The sequence below is a fragment of the Argiope bruennichi genome, chromosome 4, assembly GCF_947563725.1.
Source record: "Argiope bruennichi chromosome 4, qqArgBrue1.1, whole genome shotgun sequence".
Taxonomy (NCBI): domain Eukaryota; kingdom Metazoa; phylum Arthropoda; class Arachnida; order Araneae; family Araneidae; genus Argiope; species Argiope bruennichi.
The window spans coordinates 50514185-50537598 of NC_079154.1; the positions used below are offsets into that span (position 1 = coordinate 50514185).

Consider the following 23414-nt stretch of genomic DNA (forward strand, 5'->3'; position numbering starts at 1 on the left):
ATAAATATTCAGCAAGTAATATATTTTCAAAAGGCAAAAGAATATCTAAAAATTAAAGTTTTGATTTTAATTTGCTTATAAGATTTTTTATTAAGTATATAGAAAATTAATGAAAATTTCTATTCATTTTCCACCTACTAAAATTATGCATGTGAAGGCTACCATTTGAATTACATTTGTAATTTTTGGCAATGGCTGTCTCTTAGCATTACCTGCAATTTTGATTTTGTTTTGTTTTGAGGCAGAGTAATCCGAAAGTATGGCGACGCCGCTGGAACAATTTATTGTTAAAGTTCGCAGTTTATCTTTTCCTGGTATGATTTTTTAAAAATTTTTATTGGTAAACTATTTTAACTACTTCGAATTTTTATGGACTTGATGAGTGAGACAATGAAGTAACACTTGTCTCCTTTCACCCGATTTGCAAATTTTTGTAATGGAATTCCTTTTGATCTTATTTTTATTTTGGTTAAAGGAAATAAAAAATTATGATATTATTTGTAAATAATAATTATTGTCATTTGAATATTTTGTTTCTTTTTTCACCGCAGCTTCTGTCAATATCTAATGAAATGGTTTAATAGTCATAGTACTTTTATTTTGCAGTGACTTTTGAACCACTTCATGATTTCGTTTCAAAAAGTTCATCGCTATTACTGAAAAATTCTAATCTTTTGGATGATGTGTTGGAAACTCTAGATATCCAGGAACATTCAATTGGTGTATTAGCTGTGTTGTAAGTTTCTTTCACTGCATTGGAATTGTTCAATATTATCTAATGAAATTACATTTATCTACTATTTCAGAATTTTACAATTTTGTTTTATATATTTATATTTGCCACGAAACTGGTACTTTGACATTGTATAATGTGATGCAGTATATATATTGAAAAATAGATTTCATTTATATTCTTGTATTATCATCTGATGTACTTATAATGTTATTTATTCAGAAAATAATTTTAAATTTGATTATTTTGTAGGTTAAAAATATTAAGATCATGCTTTTATTATCATGTTATATAAATAAAACATTTCATAAACCATATGTATATAAATCAATCGCATTACTTTTAATTTAAACATTTATGTAACATTTAAATTTTTTTTTAAGTCTAGAAATATATACAACTGTAATTATATGTAATTTTGAAATTTCATTAATTTAAATAGGAAAGAATTATAATTTTCATTTTCTGTTTTATTTGGCAATAATGTATTCGTGTAAAGGTTTGTTTTAATTGCCATTTTTAATAACTGCACTTGAAAGTAGTTGTTTGATATTATTTATCTATTTACTGTGACCTTAACTGCAGGGAATGATTCTGGTTGTATCTCATTGATAACTGACATTTTGTAGCCTTAAAAAAAATAAAAATAAAAAAAAACTTTTTTTTATTGGTAAAAATTTTATTTTAATAATTTTTTTATACAAGATTTTCAGTTTCTCAGTAATTAAGAGAAATAAACTATTAATTCTCTATTCAGATTATACTAATAAACTATTAGGAGTAAGCAGAGAATTACTCACTGCTTTCAAAACTAACTTGTACTGTCCTGCAGAGCTTTGAAGTTAGCTTGGATACCACAAGTATTATATTAAAAAATGATTTAAAAACTCTCTGGAAAGGGGTCATCATATCAAACAAATATTAATTCAAATTTAGACTATTTAATTATTCTAATTTATCCTATTTAATTTTTGTAAATACTGTCTATTTTTAAAAAAGAGCTTTGTTATATTAGGTTGTAATTATTTTCAGGAAGTCACATAGTTGTCCATTGTTTTTCTTTGTCCCATTTTTAACAACAGATTAAAACTATGTATCGTAGTTAAGATTTCAGAAGATATTTCTTTTCTCTTAAATCATGTACTTGTTTAGATTCTTCACTTTTTTTTATTAATCCAATCTTCTTAATCTGAACTGTTGAAATTTAATTTTCAATCTCATATTAAGAAGAAATGCTTCCTCTTTGCTATTATAAAATTTAATTTGTTACTTCCAATTATGCAGGCACATAATTCTATATAAATCTAGTTTAATTTTTATGAAATGATATTTCTTATAATTTAATAGTACTCTTGAATTTTCCTGTACTGACTTTTGTGAAACTTTTTTTTGAGTACTTACTTTTGTTTTGCCTTACTTATGTGGAAATGAAAAGTTGCCCCCTCCCCCATGAGAATTTAGATAAAGTACTTTTGTTTCCATTGTAGTAAATATAAAGTACATACTATAGTAATTGTAAAGGTTATGCTAACATTTGCTCAATGAGCTTGTTACGAACAACTAATAAAAATAATTTATTTTAGTCTGTGAGTTTTTTTTAAAGTCTTGTTTCACAAAGAAAAGAATCATCATTTATAGAAAACTGGATTATGTTTTCTAATAATGTGTTATATACACAATTTAATTTAAACATTGTCATTACTATCCATTTTGATTATTTAAAAAAAAATCAGCTTATAAAGATAAGTAATTAAAATTTAGAAACTTTTAGCTGTTTAATCTCTCTAATAATAAGAATTTTTATTGTTCTTATGATGCACGATTCAGAGAACAGTAAAAAAGGAAGACTAACCATGTTTTCTTTTATTTTTTATATTAAATATTTGCATCATTGTAATGTTGCTGATTTGGAAAATATTTACTTATTCCATATTCTATTTACTAAGTTTTGGTGCACATTGCTTTCAGATGTGTAAAGTTAAGTCTTCCTGTTGTGCCAGATTTTGATGCTCAGTTTTTTCGGGTTCAAGAATTCATAAACAATTGCAATGGCGAACAAGTTAGGTTTGCTCCAGACATGTGTAAGTTTGCATAATGTTTGTGTTATGCATTTTGATTATGGAATTCAGAATTAATTTTTAAAAACTGCGATAAAAAATTTTGCTTTTTAAAAGTACTTGATATTCTCATCAATTGATTTTGAGTAAGAATTTTATTAATTTTTGAGCCAAAATGTCATTGTTTTTTTTTAAATTTATTTTATTGGCATCTTTGTGAATTATGTTTGCTTTTTTCTAAATTTTATATTTATTCTGATTTCCACTTAGAAAATTACATCTTTGTTTTTTGAAATATTTTTATTTATGTGTGTGTTTAAAAATTGAAATTTTTTTTTTTTTTATATTTATGAATATTTAAAAAGAGTCATCATGAAATTGGAAGTTAATAGCCATCCTGATAGAAAATTAATATTGATTATTAATAGGATCATTTATATTAAATATTTTTATTTAGTAAAAAATAATCCTTTTAAATGTTCCTCAATTCCTTTGTAAATCATATACATGTTTATATCATATGATGCTGAAATATTCAATAAATTTCAATATATTTTATTTATATTCAAGTACATAATTGAATAAGGGACATATATTATTGATAAATTTAAATAAAATCATAGTATATTGTATTAAAGTTTGAATTTAAAAATAACTTTAAAAAATACTAAAGTTTATATTCATTGCAAAAGATTAGATCCTTTGATTTTATATTATAAGATTTGTTTGTGGTTTCATGTAAGATAATCTTATTTTGAATGTGTAAAATTGAATACCTTTTATCAATTTTTTTAGTTGGTCGCCTTTGCCAGTTGTTCACAATGTGTCTTGTTGAAAGGCAGCAGGTAAAGAACTTTTTAATTTCCTCTTCGGAGGCGTTTTTTGTTGTTGATTTTTTACAATATTTTTTCCATTGTAAATTTTTACTTTTCATAATTTATAACCACTATGTTGTAGATTTGAATGAATTTTGAGAAATTTTCCATAATGTTTAATAGAATATTGTAATGATATATTAATCATCTTTTCCTGAATACCTTAGATAAAAAAAATTTTTTTTTTACCTATGAAGACTGTGCATTTATACTTATTCGAAGGCACATATTAATTTTTGCTGCTTGATGAATTTTTTCCCCTTAGCCAAACTTCTAGAAAATTATTTTTATGCTACAGAAAACATTAGTTGCATAAAAGAACATTATATTAAATGCAGCAAAATAGTTTTCAGGTAAAGGCCTTTTTTAAAATTTCATCTTAAGATTATTTATGCATGAAATTTTTAAAAAAATCTGAAAAATTATTCATCTATAAAAATTCAAAAATCTAAGACTTAAATTGAAATTATTATTTATTGGTTTTAAAAAAGAAATTATAGTCTGAAATTAAATAAAATTTTCTAGTATTCTTCTTAGAAATATATTGAAATATGAACATGTGCACGAGACTTCATAGGCCCGGACGTCTGCTTTTTGAAACAAAGAAATGGAATAAATTCCCATAATAAGTTTCCAAATGACTTTGGATACAGCTACAATAAAACTGAAGGTCTTTGCTGAATTTTTTTTTTTTTTTTTTTTTTTTTTTTTGTGTGTGTTAAATTTTTAAACTCTTTGGGCTTCACAAGTCTAATGGATATCTTCGTGGGTTAAAATTATATTTACTGAGTTGAGGAGTTCATGTTATTTTAGAAACCAAATAATGACCAATTTGTAATTATCTTAGAATGGCAATCCATAATTTTGATTTCTAAGTAATAATAAAAGTAAAGTTTTAAGTAACATTTATTTTTAAATTAGAGACTCATTTTATCTAATACCCTGAAGATAATTTAAAATAAACTTTACTACTGAAATCTGTTACTATAAAATATTTTTAAATAACTGTTGGTGAGTTTCCAATTTTGGTGAAATAGAGCTTCTGTTTTATTAAATTTATAAGAAAGTACAAATTTTATGTTACATGTTTTTCCTTGTCCAAATAATTAATAGATCTCTCTCTCTCTCTCTCTTTTTTTCAGTACATACGTGGCATTCCCATCCTTATTAAAGCTATCCAAAAAATTCAACTTTTTCCATCACAATTGACATCCATCCATGCATGTTTATGTCAGGTAAAAACATACTAAAATAATTATTTGAAGTTGACAAAAATCAAATTATTTTTTTTCTTTCATTCTTGTTCCATTGCTAATTTAACCAATTAAAATCCAACTTAATATTTAAAGCAGGAATTTTTTCAAGAAATTTCTTTTAAATTGTCTTAAAAACAATAAGATGCAAATATGAAGTAAAATGAAATTCTGAATCAGTTTCTTTGAAAAATTTTGAAATCATATTTGAAAATCATTTAAAAAAACTTTTTTATTAGTATCATTAAAAAATTTTTAAATAAAAGAAAAGAAAACAAACATTAAATCTTATTTCTTCGTTATTATTTTTTTTTAAGTTTTAAATTTCAACATCTCAAAATACGATTTCAAAGTATGATTAAGGGTTGGTAAAAATTGTTTATGAGTTTAGGAATGCATATTTGCCTGTTAGATAGATAAAAAAATGTAACATAATTACATTTTAACTATAAAAATAAATATTAATGGTCCTATAAATGGGATATTTTTTATTCTATTGCAGAAATATTACTTATTAAAAATAGTTGTTTTTCATCATTACATAATTTTTTTTTTCTCATTTGTTTGCATTTGTGCATTTTGTATGTATTTCATTTTAAATTGTTTAAAAATAAATTGTTTAAAAATAGTGATTAAGAAATTTTGCTCATTTAAAAAATATTTACATAAAGTTTGTTACAGAAAAACTCCCAAGATTTGTCTGTGGATTGTTCAATATTGTTCAACAATGATTTTACTGCCTTGTTACTAGAAATAATTTTCCTTAATTTATTTTTATTTGATTGGAAGAAGTATTAATTTTGATTTATTAAAAATAGTTTTATGATAACAATCAAATTTCATCTTTTATCTTACAGCTATGTTTGTTGGCAAAATGTATGAAACCTGCATTACCCTTTTTAGACACAGACATAACAGACATCAATAAAGAGGTAAAGTGAATTTCAGTTTTTATTTTTCCTCCTTTTAATTGCTATCAAAATATTTTCAGTTAAGTATAAATATTTTTAACAGGTATGAAAGTATTTTTTTATAATAAATCATCTATTGATAAATAATTTTCATATAATAAAATCTCACCACCCTGGCAGGTAAAGAAATGGCGTGGGGTTGTCTATCTCATTAATGATGGAACATATCTCTTTTTAAAAGGATTCTATTGTGCCTGGTGATGGCCCTTAGGATTCGACTTTTATTCCCACTTGTGCATACCAATCATTCAAAATTCTCTTTCCTTTGGGTGGGTTGAAGTAGCCGCTTTTGTTTATTATAAAATCTAATTTCATATTTAAATTTATTTCTGTGTTGTAGAAAGTTGCTGATTTGTATTTTTAATGCATATCTGAATTTTTAATTTTGAAAAATAGTTTTATTTAATTAAGTTTTAGCCAAAAAAATTAAATTTTAAAAAGTGAATCTGACTGATAGTAGTAATAAAGAATATACATAAATTTTTAAGTAATATTCAAAACAAGTGTTTATTCGAGTATTTATTTTGAAAATAATCCATTCATATAAATACATGCACTAATATGTAATGTGATATTGCTATATTTATGCTTACATAGTATTTAGTATAAGGTAGGAAAAAAGGAAAAAAATTATAAAACATGCAAACTTTTTATAACTTTATAATAAAAAAAACATGGAAATTGAAACTTAAACACAATACTACATTATGGATTTTACACAAAATACTTGATTTAAATATCAACTTCTTGATGAGTAATAATATGTTTAATATTTAAAAAACAATTTAATCTTAATGAAATAAAACTTTGAATTTGGTTTTAAATTGATAGAGCCGATATTGAGAACTTAATGTGAAAGATTAATTGTTTATAAATCTTTTTGAATTCCCAGATTGAAGTTAAAATATTAATATGATTTTGATATTTTATTAAGAAATGGCACAAATTGTGTTTCTAATGTTTCTACTTCTTCACTTATAAATGATTGTACATTTTTTTTCTTGTGTGGTCTTTTCTTCATTCACCATAATTTTTTTTTTTTTCATTTTGTTTACACAACTCTGTGTAGTTAACTATCATTAATGTGATATGCGAGTTTAATTGCTGTTTCAGATGTTAACTTTCTTTATTATTGTGCAAGTAACTGAATGCAATTCCTTCTGAAATATTGAGTGCTCATAAAATAAGCAAAGCTACTTCAGCTGTAATACTGTTGCCACTCAAACTTCAGTTTTATTATAATGATCTCATACTCACTAATCCTTCCCATAATATTCATCTTTTCCCTGTAATGGACAAGATCTATCTTTAGCTGAATACTGTAAATGAAAGTTAAAATACAAGTTAGTTTTAAATTGTCACTTTGTACTATTGGATTTAAAATCTGTAAGATGGACCAATACTGAATTCCTCCTTTTTCTTAAAGTTATTGAGCTTCAGTTTTATGTAAAGAAGACATCGAAAGCCGTTTTAAGCAAACATTCTCTAAATTGCTTATTGGTGCCAAAATGTAAATAATGTTTTTCACCATAATTTTAATATATCAAAAAAATTATTATTTCATTAATATTATAGAGTTCAATTCAAATAAGAAAAAATAATTTTTCTATTTAACTTCTAGAATATTGTATAGTGAACATTGAAAAAATAGACTTTGCTACAGATAAAAATTAATAACTTGTTCACCTTTCAGAATACTTTTATTTATACTTTTATTTTCTGCAAAATACCCAAATTTGGGACATTTACCCATTACTCGGGTAGATTTCCAAAGAAATATTTACTTATTCACTTGAAACCTAATTTACTTTAATATTAGTATTAAAAAATATTACTATTAATATTTATCTTAAATCAAATGGGAAAATATAAAAATAAAATATTAAAGAAATGCAAATATTAATATATACTAGTCTGAAATTCAGTATTCAGGCAATGTCTAACCTTTTGTAAAACAACTAAGATATGTTCAAATGATGCAAGTTTCAAGACAATTAAACTCTTATTTCATCATTGGTTTAAAAATAGAAATTTTCTGGAATTTTTATTAGAAATAATCTTAAAAGTATTGGAAGTGGTGCATTGCCATATTAATGTTGATTTCATTTTATTAATCTTATATATATTTGATAATTATAATTGAAGATACCTTGTTTTAGAATTGTATAAATATTTGAATATTACTGTGAAGGTAACTTAGTTTGCAAGTTTTTATGCAGCCTTTGTATGAAAATAAAATTTGAATTACCTGTTTGTTTATTATGTTATTTTGGGGAAACAGAATATAAATTAGTACATAATACTGTTTTAGAAATTGTGACAGTTATGTACTCTACTTTCCATATATAATAGCAGTAGTTTACTTTTTAAGCATCTGTGTTTAGAAATAACTATAAAACTTCAACTTTCCAAATTAGTTTTAATTTTTCGGTAAAAGTAAATAGTAATGCTTATAGAATATTATGACTAAAGGTAAAAAATGCATGAAAGACTTATTGTAAACTTTCTTTTTATTTTAAATATAAACTTGATTGAATCGTACACTCAAAACAATGTATTTGAATGCTGGTTGGCCATTGTTGGCAGTATATATTCATGAAATTATTTCTAGTTCAGCTGGTTTTTTCAGTTGCATATAGAATATTTCAAAGATGTTTTGGAGAGGCATTATAAAGCTATATCTGTTTAAAATCTCATTTTTTTTTCTATTAGCCCTATCTATCCTTGTTTGTAAGAACAGAATTTAGAGAATTTAATTTTTTAAATTATTAATTAAATTATAATATTTTAATCAATGATTCGAGTATTAAGTATATAATATTGAAAAGTTTTGAAATTGAAGTTTCAATCTTTTTAAGTTTATCCTGTTACAGGTACATTTTCTGTTGGCTAATTTTTATTTAATAAAAACAGTAATTTTTTATAATTTTAATGCATTTGTATTTTTAGTATAATGTATAATAATTAGTATAAATTTTAGTATAATTTTTAGTATTTTTATTTTTAGTATTTAGTACTGAATTTTAAATGATGCCACCTCTTATATACAAATTTATGGGCTTTTTGTATTCTTCTGCAGAGAGGAGCCTTTGAAACCAAGTCTTTCCTCCTGTATTATTATTATGGTGGAATGATTTATACCAGTTTGAAGAATTATGATAGAGCTCTCTACTTTTATGAAGTTGTAAGTATTTTTTTTAGCCCTTTTTGTCATAAAAAACAATGGAGATATTGAACTTTTAGGTTTTTTTAGATACAAAATCTGTATTGGCAATTCATATTTCATTGTATTCTTTTGATCAGTAAATATTCTTGGAGACTTTAAAATGAGTTTGTTATATATTATTTGAATGTATTAGCATTTGGCATTTTTTTTTATTGAAATAATAACAAGCTATTTTTTTAAATATATACTTTCTATTCAAAAATTATTGGTTATTCTCAAAATGAAGCATTCAGACCTTATGAATGACTAACTTCTATAACAGGTTTTCCATAACTACTTTGAGAAAATTCGACACCTCTTTATTGATTCCATTCTATATTGAAATATCTACTTTTTATATTAATCAGGACTTAAATTAATTAAAACCACAAATTGAAAATAATCTGAAATTTTTAATAGAATTTTTACTAATTTATATATTAAGCCATATTTTCATATTAAAGTTTTGTTTTTCATATTTCTTACTGGTTATTCCCTATGCTGGTAGCTGGGAATAAAACTAGGTTCTTTTATGTAAAACGGATTGCTAAGAAATATTTTTATGGATGTTTTTCTAATTAAGTTAAGTTATATTGAAAGTAATAACATATTTAAACATTTATGAAATTAAGGATGTCAATGTTATTCTTGTTTGTAAAAATGAATTAGTTAAAAATTGTGACATTTTATAATCCTCAGCATTACATTAAATGTTTACTTTAGTGCTTGTATACATGTAATTTTTAAAAAAATATTAAATCGTAATTATTTTTGCTTATTTTACTATCATTTGTTTTGTGAGAAGTATTTTTTCATTTAATATAAAAATTACTCTTTCTAGGCCATCACAACTCCTAGTATGGCTGTGAGTCACATCATGTTAGAAGCTTACAAGAAATACATCCTTGTGTCCTTAATATTATATGGAAAGGTGTGTATTTAGTTTTTAGGTATAAATTTTGATAGAATTTATTATTTAATATCTTTCTCTAATATTTTGTTTCCATTTCATTCTAGATTCCAAATCTTCCAAAATTTACATCTCATGTTGTAGGAAGGTTTATTAAGGTATATTATTTATGATTGAGTATAATTTTTAAACATTTTGTGCTTTACTATTATGGTTTATTGTATAATTTCATTTAATAAAATGATTTTTATTTCTCTCAGCCTCTAAGTCAAGCTTATCATGATTTAGCAACAGCCTATGCCACAAACACTCCCGCAGAAGTTCGAGCTGTCATTCATAAACATAATGAAGTATTTGTTAGGGTAAATATAACATGTTAAATTCCTTTTTACTGTGATATAAGCTGTGCTATTTGGTATTTGATTAATTTTTTTTTTTTAAAGTCAGAATGTTCTAGTCAAAAGAAATTCTATTTTCAATATTTTTGTAGAATTTTATATGGCATGAACGATTCTAGTTAAATATATATATCATACATGAAAATGATTACATCATTCATTTGTAATGTTAATCTCAGATTTCATATTTCTATTATTTTTAATTACATTTCATTATTGCTGGAAATATTGTTTCATATGGTATATTCTGAAACTGCTGTTATAAAGGTTTACTTCATGCTCTTGTGGCACACTAATTTGAATCCATAACATGTTTTGCATTTCTTGTTTTTTTTTTTTGTCTCTATTAACTTTTTATTTTTTGATTTATATTTTGATTGGTAATATAATTCTTATTTTTAAATTATTGGAATTCCTTTTTTTTTTTTTTTTTCTGAAATACTTTGTGTAATTTTTTTCAATATTTTCTATTTATATTAAAATTGTTTGTATTTTTTAGCACTATTAAAGTAGTTGTATCTAATTGTAATGTCTTTAAAATTAATAATATATTTAGTCAAATAATTTGGCACTTTTTATTTTTTTAAAGTTAGTACAGGCTGTTCCAAACTTTTTAGTTATCGTTGCCCCTGCTGAATCCAAATTTTTTTCAAAGTGTCTTTGTAAGATTCAGATTAATATTTTTTATTATACTCAACAATTTTTATATGAGGTTAAAAAAATGTTTTTTTTTTACCTCATTTGTAATTTTATATAAATTTTTATGTGAGGTAAAATATATCAAAATTATATATCTTGTTGCTGTTTGCAACGAAGTTGCACACGTTACTGTAATATGTATTTGAGAACATTGTGCTGTTTGATAAATAAATGCTTAGAAAATTTTTATTCTTAACACAAGGAGATACTTAAAAATTTCTTTTTGAATGTACAATCAATGCTTGTTTGGATGGTTAATGGAAAACTTATATTGTTTTTCTCATTTACAGTATTGAAGTTAAAGAGCGGCAGATTATTTATTTATTATTTTTTCCTACTCAAAATATTTTCTCTAAATTAAACACGATGCCATAGCACATCATATGTTATATAACAGGCATGCACATTTATATTTTTCATATGACAATGATATTAAATGAATTAGTTCTGTTTATTAATGTATCCAATGACATTTTTATTTTTTATCTGAGTTATTTTTTTTTTCTTCAAAGTTAGTAATAGTAATAAAAGCGTAAATTCTGATTTTGATTCTTATTAGTATTTTTAAAGTATTAAATAATAACTAAATATTATATATTTAATTTCCATACAGGATAACAACATGGGGCTTGTAAAGCAATGTGTATCTTTCCTATACAAGAAAAATATTCAAAGGCTAACTAAGGTATGGTAATGCTAATTTAGTAGAAATTTTCTTCGTATTTATTAAAGCTGTTTTGATTCTTAACTTATGTCATTTAAAGTAGCTGTTTTGATATGGTAAATCTGTTATACATGAATGGAAAATTTTGATTTGATTGTAATTATCTTAATTTAAATTTTTCAATTTTTTGAGTTGAAAATAATTTTTTTTCAGACTTTCTTAACCTTGTCATTGAGTGATATGGCTACCAAAGTGGAACTCTCAGGACCTACAGAGGCAGAATTTTATGTTTTAAAAATGGTATGATTGCATTTAAATCTTAATTTTATAATTTTTATCTTAATTTATCCCATATTAACTTCATTTTAAAATGGTCTCTTATTTCCTGATCCAATTCCTTCTTTTTGATTTAGTTAAAGCTATATGCGCTGTATAAAAATGTTTACTTTTGCAAGTTCTCATGCTCCTTGTAAAGAGATAAAATTCCTTTTTGTTTATCTCATTTTTTTAAAGATACCTAAATTCCCTTCCCTAAATCAACACATGTCAAAGTCTATCAGAATGTCCCATCTGAATCTCAGTGTATAAAATCACTGAGGGAAAAATTTTGGTCTCTTTTGCTTTTGTGCCACAATGTGGACTGGTGTATTTCTTACCACTTATTCTTGTACATAAGTTATGCCACCTGGGATGGAATAAAATGAAGTAAAAATTCATAAGTGTCTTTTTTTCAGCCATGCTTCTGCTTAAAAAATATGCTTACATAATACTAAATTGTTGCTTTAATTAAGCAGCAAACCTGATCATATAATTTTCAATTAACTAATATTAATAAGTCCCTGCTAGTGTATGAGGTGTTTCATGATTTTAGTCCCCTGTTTCAATGGAGGCATCAAAAAATTCACTTACTATCTATGTAACTCAAATTGATAGTATGTTGAAGGGTATTAATGATTACATCTTTAATGAATGATATTACATTTGTGTCTGTACATCTCGGAACTGTTAAGAAAGCTTCATAAAATTCTTCAGCTTAAAAAAAGCTGTTTTGGTGTACAGAATAATTGATTTTTAAAATTAAATTTTGTTTTAATGTATAAATTACTTTTTGAATATGTTCAATCATTTTCAATACTATTTGATTAGGTATAATAAAATGTTGCAGAGCATTTCTTATGCTCTCAGCTCGAATTATCTCTGAAAATTTCGCATGTTTTTAAAATTAATGAACCGTGCTATTGATGGAAAGGCTACATTACAAATATTAATAAGAACATTTTATTTATTTCCATATAATTTGAAACAAATTTTATCATATCTGTTTGCGATTTTTTTTTTTTTTTTTTTTTTTTTTTTTACTAAACTGAGAATACTGGTAAAATGGTGCTAAAATAAATTCTAATATTTCCTTATATGTAATAACTAAAGAAGTTTTATTAATAATGTCTTAAAAATATTGTGTGTATGTGTGTGTTAATTTTTTTAACATTGTATGAAGAAAATTTTTAAATGCTTGTAAAAAATGAAATATTTTATCATAGCTTTTTATTATTGTTGATTTTTTTATTATTAACTCAGAGTTTAATTTCAATGACCATGTAGTGTTTAGTACTGAAATTTTTTATTGAAATTCAATAATATGTAGGGATTATATTTCTGTAATATTATATGATGATTAAAATTTGTAGATTGAAGATCAGCAAATTTTTGCCTCTATTAACCAAAAGGATGGTATGGTAGTTTTCAAGGACAATCCCGAAAAATACAACACTCCTGGTATGTTCCAGCAGCTGGAAGAAGAAGTAAGGGGCCAGATTCTTTTTAGCTTACAATATTATTGATTGCATTTTCAATTATATATATATATGTTCTGTGTAATGATATTCATGTTAATACCATTTAACTGCAAATTTTTTTTATGATATATATAACATAGTTCTGATGGATTATCACAGCTAATCTAATTTAGCATTATTTTGTTTTATTGCTTTTTTTATAAGATATTTGATAGTTTATTGCTTAGGCTATTATCTTTAAAAGTATAAATGTCTGTTTCTGTTTTTAAAGAAAATTAATTAAATTATTTAAGGTTATTCAATTATCAATTCCCTGTTAACTTGCAACACAGTAAGAAAAGAACTTTGCCACTCAGTGAGCAATTACCATCTGGTGAGAGTAGAGGAATTTTTTTTTTTTTTTAAATGCAGAATTGGTGATGTTTGTAATAATGATTTAAAACTTTATCAATATTGTTTGTTGCTTTCTCAGTAAAGATTGTGACTGTAATAATGTGTAAAGAAGGGGGGGGGAATCAATCTTACTTTTAACAAATCCAATACCTATATTCTGTTACATTCTGAAGTCTTTTTAATTTTTGATAGACAGCTCATGTGCAAATGTTGTGGCATTACAATTTTATTTCTGTATTAGTGTTATCCAGGTAATACATGTTTCTCTTCTGAAGCTACTGTTAAAATGCTATAAGATGTATAAACTTAACATTAAGATGCTTTATGATAAAGGTTTTTCACATTTCACAGTCAGAAAATTTAACCAGACCGTTACACCATACCTTAATAATTAAAATAAGACTGTTCAGCAGGGGTGTTTGTGCTCCGGGGAAACCCCGGAATTCCGGGGATTTTGAACTTCGATACCCGGAAATTCCGGGGATCGTCGTTCAAAAGGAAGTAGGAATAATAATGAATTATTTATTTTGATCTGGGTAATTTTGTTTGCTTTGAAAGCAGAAAACGCAAGGTCAGTGTGTGTGGTGAAAACTTTTCCTTTCTTTCTCCAAAGGCAGTGATAATGCGTGAAAAGGGGGAAAAAACTTCTTTTTTGTTCTTTCCTTATTGCGAGTTATGACTCATTCCCCCGGTTCTCGGACATTCTCTTCTGGATTCTTTTCGGCAAGTAGGCGCGGCAGAAAAAAAAGGGAGAGACTTCGTTCGACCAGATGTGCGATCACGTGACCTGGGTTCAAAGGTCTTAATTTTGCAAAAAAAGTAATTCATTGAACTTTTATAATTAGGTCATTCAATACTTCATAATCGTAATTTTTCATTTCTCCCCCCCCCCTTCTCGAAACTCCAAAATGTCGGTAGTAAGTCTGTAAAAGTTTCAGGGGATTTTTTGGGGTCCCACAAACACCCCTGGTTCAGATTAGGAGAAGAAAATAATTAAGCAATAGCCAATAATAAACTTGAATGATCATGGCCTTAAAAGATTCAAATTAAGATGTGGCTATGACATCATCTAAATGATCATGCATCTGCATTAAAGGTGCAGTAAATGTTAAATATCATTACTGCATTTATTTTGCTATATGGGTATAGAAAAAGACTTGTGAGAATTCCATTTCATGCTACACTCAACATCTTACATAGAGGTCACAGAACGTTATAACTGGACCATGAAAGATTTGGAATTTAGTAGCTTGAATCTGTTCCAAGTGCACAAAACTAATGGTCGGTAAAAAATATTTCAAAACCAACATAGTAATGTTCAGGGTTTAATGTACTGATTGTGCAAAGTCATACTGATTCACAGATGACCTGTGTAGTTTTTATCAACAGTACTTGGAATATTTGGCACAAGAACTGAGCATCTTTACTTCATTTAAATATACAGATGGGCAATTACTTACGGCTGATCCTACTTTTTTTTTTTATTTTTTATCATCCAAATATTAATGAAGTATTTCAACTAGACAATGATTTCTGACTGTTTGACTGCTTCATTTTTGTTGATTTCCATATTGAATGACTATTAAGAAACTAAGGCTTTCATCATTATTATCACTTGTATCTGTTTTATGTTTAGAAAGGTGTATATGCACATCATGTACTGTCATCATTAATGGGAAATTTTAGCAGATGCAGTATCTCTGAAATACTGCTAGTGATTTGTTGTTCCCTCAGAATTTGATAGTTTTAAAGACAGCGGAGCAGCAACTTGTTACGAATCAAATATTATTGATTCAATGACACTTGCATGTATTCAGATATCCTTTTCTATAAGAATTTAAGTTTTAATTACTGTTGTAACTTTTATTGTTAATTTCAAATTTTTATACTTCTATTTAATTTTACTGTTAAACTAAAAAATATTTAGGTCCAATTTCAAATATCTTGCTGGAATTACCTTTAAAATGCATTTGCAATAGCTACATTTAGAGCTCAATTAATCTAAAGATTCATTTTCCATTTTTTATTACCAGCTATTCTAAATCCTTATTTAATTTATTTTGATTTAAATTTTAACTTTTCTAAAATGTTGTTACATATAATATATTTGGAGAGAGAAAATAACTATTCTATTTCATTATTATATATGCATTCTTTACAAATTTTTTTCATTGGATATTTTTAACATATGAATATGGAAGTTTTGAATCATATTCTAAAATCCATATTTAAGCTGGGATTAGTTAGTTTGTCCTATTTTTTAATTCTTTAAAGTCTCCTTTATTATTTGATTTTCAGATTTGATTCTACATAACTATTAAATATGCAATTTTTTACATTTTATAAAGTACAGAATGAATTATTTTTCATTATCATTGCAGATGAAAAAATGCATTCTTCTTGATGAAAAATTAAGGCAAATGGACCAAGAGATAACCATTAATTCAAAATATATTCAAAAGGTGAGTGTAAGAAATTAACATAAGGAATCTTTTTTTCTTTAGTTTGTTGCAAATGTATTCTGTATCACAGCATAGATAATGATTGTTGGGGCATATTATTATTAATTTGAGTTCTTGCATTAAGAATTATAACATTTTGTCTTTACAATGCCCTTCTTCAAAACAGTACTCAGGAAATTTGTGCCTCAGTTGTGCTTCTGAGTATATTGCTGAGTTGAGTTGCTAAGAAACTTCTTTGTACTTTCAAAAGGAGATTAAATATAAAAATAAAATATAAACAATTTTTTCTTTTATCATAATCAGATAAGTATTATTTGAAAGGAAATCTTCAGACTGTTGAATCAGATGCATGTATGGAAATATATTACGCCATTTCTTAACTGTAAGATTTATTTGAGATAACAGTTATATGAAAATCAGCAATTAGGAAGTAGATATGAATCATCTTGATGGCTAATTTGCTGTTTATTTTTTTAAAAATATGTAGGTCATCGACATACAGTTTGCAATTCAAGTAATCCATATCTGCCATATTATTTTTTGTAAACTAAAAAAAGCAACTCTAAAACTGTTATGATAGGTTTAACTGTTTTCATTTTTAAGAAAGTTAAAATGAATAATCTGATTTCATTCGAGAATATTATTATTTTTTAAAAAAATAAATTAAACAGTAAGATGCAAAATATTATTTAAATGAAAACTACTAGAAGTTTATTAATCCATTTTGAATATCCAAACAAGAATTTAAGTATATACATTATTTTGAAATTAAATTTTTTTTTATTATCAATTATTATGTAATGCTTTTTTTTTCCCACTCACAACAATAATTTCTAGAATGCTTTTTAGAAAGCTTTTATTGTAAAGCAAAAAATGTATATAATTTAATTTTTTTAACAAGCTAACATTTGTTATATATTCCTGCATAAAGTTAACATTTGCTATATGTAAGAAATAGATTTTAAGTTCTCTAGGATAAATAATGAAACTATTTGTGTTTAATTTTTTATTCTTACACAGTTTACGATTTAAATTATTACATAAAAATTTCTGTTTATTGGGTGTTGTATCAAAACAGCATAGACTGTCTGAGTGAGAATCTTATTTCTATAATGCATAATTTTGTAGCCTTTATAATTTCACATTTACACATTAGTGCCCATAAGTGCACATTTTATGCATGTTATGCTTAAAAATATAAACATCATATGATAATTTAACTCTTTCTATGTAATAACAAGATTACCAGCTCCTTCAGATGTTTCTACAAGAATTTGGTCTGCAAATTAGAGCACTGAATTTAGTGATCTTGTTATTTATATCACTGATTACTTTATGAAGGGATGCTTTTCGAAAGTATTAAAATATCATATTCTCTGAATATGATATTTTAATACTTTTCAGTCTTTTCTACAATATCATCTGAATATGATATTTTTCTAAAAAATTATGCTTTATAGAAGTATGTTTGGAGCTATGATTCTTGCTCTATATATTTTATGTCTAGATAAACACAATATAGAATGTGTCTGATTTGAATTGCATACAAATATTTATTTTGTTTTGTGATTTTATAATAAATATCATATTTTCATGAGGGAATGTTGAAGTAACTTTAAATTCAATTTCTCAGTAACTTCTTTTTAACTCTTTCTGTTTATTTTTTAGAGTTCTGAAATGCGTGAATCTTATGAAGGATCTGTTTCTATCGCTTCTGATGTTAATACTCAACCATGTACGTTTCAATTACCATGACATTTACTAACCTTGCTCTTGAATTAATTGAAAATGCATTTATCAATTACATATCCTGTTTATTATAATAATTTCTTTTTAATGTTATACAAATAATTTGCATTTAATTAAAAAACTTTTTTTAATTTTTGTCATCAAATTCATGTCATTCTCTCGTAACTGTTTACTCCCCCACCCTCCCCTTCCATTTTTTGTCTAATTAAAAAAAAAAATTTATAGTTTGCAGCTTTAATTATGTATGAGATGTCTCAATTCCTTAATACTATGTCATTTGCGTAATTATTTTTTCAAACTACAAATGGAAAATGCTTAGTATTTTTCTGTTTTTATATTTAAAAAATTAATTTACTAATATCTTAATTCTGATATTTTTAACCCTACAGTGCCTCATGTAGCCATTTGGCTACAAGGTTTTTATTTCCATTTATAAACTTCACATGGCTGTTCCAAAGGGCAACAATGAGTGTTTGGAGATCTCTTTTTCAATGCTTTTTGATGAACATTTGTAGAAAAGACTGATATATGGCTTTAGTGGTACTAGAAAGATTTAAACTGGAGACTTGGCAAAATAAAAAGTTGTCTTTTGTATGAACAGTTCTACCTTTTAAATATCAAAATATGTACTGTTTTTGCATTGTAAAATATTGGTAAAAAGGGATTTTTATTGCAGAATTATTATAATGTGATTTGTGTTGCTGGGACATTGTTTAATTCATAATGCAGTTATTTGACATTTATTAATGCATTTATTATTTATTTTTTAATTTCATGAAAAAAATTAATATTTCTTAAATAATTTTCTTAAATTATATGCAGCTATTCAAATCGTATATGTATTTTTCAAAAAAAAAAAAAAAAAAATCATGCATTTTGGGGTTAAAGTTTTAAATAAACATGGTATAAAAAGGTAAAAGAATTGAATAATATACTTTTTAATGAAAAGAATAGGATAATTTCATTGATGCGTATTGAATAAAATCCTTCATAGCATATTAAATCCTTACTATAAACTGAGAGATAAATTTTTAAAATCTTAGAAATGAAATTTCATTTATTAATTTATGAACATCAAAAGGTCTCTTGCCATCATAGTTAATTTTTATTTGATTTAAATCATTGTTGATACCATATATTTTTTTTATATTTCAGTTTTATGATTTCATTTTAGAAATGGATTAGCTCTGAAATTATTTTTGAAAAAAATATTTTAGAAAATGTAATCCATCTGTTTAAAATATTGCTTCTATTATTTGATTATTACGTAATTTTTCTCCTTCGGTCTCAAGAAAATGTATTAACAAAAACTAAGCAAGCAAAATAAAATTAAACATGTAAAATATTTATTTCTATTTTTTCCCCCTTGTAATGACAAGAAAATACCTCTTCTTCATGCACCAAAGCATCAAGTTTTTTTTTATTTATATATTATGTATTACAATTTTAATAAATCTTGTAGAAATTGTAAAATTGTAATAATCAATAAAATTTTTATTTTATGAATATTGTTAAAATTGGTGTATTATTTTGCTTAGATAAATTCTAGATTATATTAAGAGTATTTGTCAAATTATATATTTACCAATTTATTTCTTATACATTTTTTAAATGTTAGTGCTTATTTTAATAATACAAAATTTGAAAAAAAAAAAAACACATTACCTTTAAAAAGCTATTAATATGCTATTTATCATAATCAGTCAGAGATATAAATTAAATGAGTCTTTTAAAGTGTTGACTATTTATTTTTTTATCGAGTTTAAATTAATAATAAATTGAATTTTTCCGATTTTAGGAATCGGGTGACTTCAATTCCAATGAAAAGTAGGTAACAATTTGCAGTAAATTCATATGGCTTTTGTTATTTTAATCTTTAAAAATTAATTTCAGATAATTGAATAATGATGCTTAAATGACTGACAACTTTTCATCAGAGATTTCAAATATTTTAATTATCTGATGAATTTATAGTTGCAACATCATTATACTATTTTGTTGTATTTCTAGAAATCATTTTATGTGTTATAGGAAAGGATTGCAATCTGAATAGTCTTTAATGCATTTTTTAAACTGGTACTTTATCTTAATTGCCTTTTGTAATTTCAGATCTTTTAAATTTAAAAAATAATCACATTTTCCTATTATTTTGTATTATTAAAGAATATTTATTTGATGTTAAAAGGGAAAGAAAACCGAATCTTAATTATCTCTTTTGTCAAGTTTTTTTATTAAATGGTTTAGTTTTCTTTAATTTAGTAATATACAAGTTACTAAATAAAGATTAATAAATTATTATCTGATAAATTTTAAGGGAATGATTTATTTGATTTTTGCAAATGCTTATATAAAATATCTGGATTCAAATATTTTCTCTATAAATATTCACAAAAATCGTATTTTATTTTTTCATACATTTTCTACAATCGTAACATTACAATTTAGATTTTCATAACTTTTCTCCAGCTCGTGATATTTATTGTCCAGATAACAGTATTGATAAGGTAGCTCTTTTTATTTTTTTTTTTTTGATAACTGACTTCTAATTAATCCATGGTTATGATACACTTTATAAATCATTTTGAATTATGTGTTAAATTAATTATAAACTAATTTCCAATTATCTTTATTCCAATCATATATGCTTTAGATTTCTTTATTTATTATACTAATTTATTCCAATATTACAAATACTAACCTCTTTCAAATTTATAATCTGATTTTATTTCATGCTATTGTTATTTATATATATTTCCCCCCATTGCAGATTTTTATCAGTCACCTTTTCGGACAGTCATCCAGCGAGCTAACTAAATAAGCAGTGATAGTTAGCCTTGTGAAAACAGGAATAATTTTGTAAAAAATAAAAAAAAAATTGTTTCAAGCTGATGTTTTAATAAAGTGTTCTTGTGCTCATTAAACTGATTTTATTGATTCTATGATTGCATAACTAAAGGCAGGAAAACAAACCAATAAAATTCTTTAACTGATAAATTCGATACTTTATTTATTTATTTTTTAAATGATTCTTTTCGACATAATAGGTCAGAGGGGGAAAAAAGGATTTTGTCTCTAATTGTTTCATAAAAATTAAAATCTATTTTAATTTTTTTATTTATATATGATAAAGGTTATTTGAAAGTTGAGCCAGTTGTATGATTATACTGCAAATAGGAGGCATCTCAAAATCTTAAATTCTTTTCCTGTAAGTAAGTACCAGTAACTCAAACAACACACCTCTTTAAAAAAAATTCCTATACATGAATTGAGATACATAAAATTCTGCATTTGAAATTTTTCTCATCCTCATTTTTGAAATTAAGTTAAACAGTACGGTATAATACATTCAATAAATGTCAGTTTTGGACAGAAGTGATATCTTTTAGATTTTTGACTTCAATATTGTAATGTAACATGCTTTAAATGAAAATTGATACTATTTAATATATGATGCTATGATCTTATTTTTAATATTTAAAGAAATACAATCAAATATATCAATTCTCATGTTTGATCTTATTTCTAAAAAAAGGTTACAATGGTTCTCATGAAGTGTTGTCTTCGTTTGCTTACTTGTCACTGGAAAGCATTGTTGAAAACAATTTTGGTTAAGTTAAATTATACCAGGGAAACAGAAATGCAGAGTACTGATGTTATGTGAACTTTGAAGTTGTACGATGAAGTACCAACAAACCCATATGAAATTTCCGGAGCATACTTATTAATATTTTTGAATTCTTACCTTACTCGATATCAATTTTGGTGGACAAGGAATAATGAAAAAAAGTTTTTAAATCTGTTAGTTACAATTTATTTAATCCAAAACACATTTTTCTGCTAACTTTAAAAATACACTTTATATGTTTGATTAAGGGTAATTTTTTTACCAAGTAGCATGGGAATAAAATAAGTTCTCCTCAATTCATAATTAATGCATGAAAAGTATAGCAAAACATTTTGTACACACAAAATTTTGTTATTCAAATAGAAAAGTGTGAATTCTGTGAGGGAGGCTTTCCTAAAAACAAGTATATAGCAGGAAACATGGAGCTTGATAATGCAGTGCAACCGGTTATATCTAAAACAAAATTTCTTTCAGTTGAAGTATTGAAAAAATGCTTTATTTCAATGTTAATTCAGACATCATGTTAGAGGTTTCTGATACAACAAGGGTCAGTGGGACCATAATGCTCAACATCAGCTATTTTAAAATTGAGGATAATGAAATTAATGTTCTTCAATTAATTAAATATGCTTCTTGATACAGATGCATAATTACTAAAACCACCATGATGTTGCTGATGAGGTAATCATTGTTGCATTGTATGTTATCAGGACTCGTATTCGTTTTTGTAAATTTTTTTTAATTTGATTATTAAAATCATAAATTATTTTTCTTCTCTTTACTATTTTTTTCTCCGAGTTATTAGTTAATTTTTTCTAACGAGTTAATCCTTCTTTTATAGTACACAATCACTTACTAAATAATGCCATGCCATTACTCTATTCACCAGTTATGCCCAGAGGTTAAGAATCCTGAGTTCATGCACTCCGCGACACTCCCCTCGAATCGGTAGCAGAATCCTCTCTGTTCTATTCACTAAATGAAGCTTGTTTCACGATATTTACCTACACTTTTGTAAAAAATAATTTCAACTTCTTTTCTCATTCTCTCACTGAAGGAATTACTCAACTGCACTCGTGCATTTTTTCTAAAATTGATTTGTGGCATGGTATTGTATAAGCTCACAACAACTGAATAAGCTACTTGACAGTACTGTCTATAAATGATTCAAGAGAATTTGAAATGCTTTTGAATGTAGGAGGTATCAGAAGACATTGATAATGGATCAAACTTGAATTATATGAATCTATTTAACGAAGGAGCTGTCCAGGAATTTATTTTTGAATGAAGATGCTGATTGCATCTTTGAATTTGGAATAGCTTTTGCATTTAACCTCCATTCAAACAAGCCAAATAGCTATATATATATATAATATTTATTCCATGAATTGGAACTTTTTTTTCTTACACACACACACACACATATATATATAAGTGTTGGGTATTTTAGTTTCCATTTCCAAATTCAATTGGACAAAATCGTTTGTTTTTTAGTTCAAAATTTGTAGATACTTTGCAGAATAATATGAAAGCAGACAATATTTGGCGAAAATCGTTCTAATCATGCCCAAAAATAAGGCCATATATCGAATTTGATATGCATCGTATCTAAAATAAATTGTAT

The 23414-nt window shown here is 25.2% G+C and overlaps 1 protein-coding gene across 2 annotated transcripts; it reads left to right on the forward strand.

The window, feature by feature from the left end:
* The first annotated feature begins 155 nt into the window (after window positions 1-155).
* Window positions 156-21086, forward strand: LOC129966595 (COP9 signalosome complex subunit 3-like). Of its 2 annotated transcripts, XM_056081083.1 has the most exons (17): window positions 156-314; window positions 607-736; window positions 2702-2814; window positions 3586-3635; window positions 4808-4900; window positions 5776-5850; window positions 8969-9073; window positions 9936-10025; window positions 10112-10162; window positions 10265-10366; window positions 11715-11786; window positions 11979-12065; window positions 13454-13567; window positions 16336-16416; window positions 18085-18151; window positions 19964-19992; window positions 20933-21086. In XM_056081083.1, coding segments are annotated over exons 1-16 (1287 nt in total). In that variant the 5' UTR covers window positions 156-259; the 3' UTR covers window positions 19966-19992; window positions 20933-21086. The 2 variants fall into 2 exon arrangements, with proteins under 2 accessions (XP_055937058.1, XP_055937057.1); XM_056081082.1 differs by lacking the exons at window positions 19964-19992; window positions 20933-21086 and adding an exon at window positions 18555-18898.
* Window positions 21087-23414: the final 2328 nt, after the last annotated feature.

Coding starts and splice junctions, on each gene's coding strand:
- LOC129966595 (XM_056081082.1), top strand. CDS start 260: ATGGCGACGCCGCTGGAACAATTTATTGTTAAAGTTCGCAGTTTATCT. Junction 315..606: donor TCGCAGTTTATCTTTTCCTG/GTATGATTTTTT, acceptor TTTATTTTGCAG/TGACTTTTGAACCACTTCAT. Junction 11,787..11,978: donor ATATTCAAAGGCTAACTAAG/GTATGGTAATGC, acceptor ATTTTTTTTCAG/ACTTTCTTAACCTTGTCATT.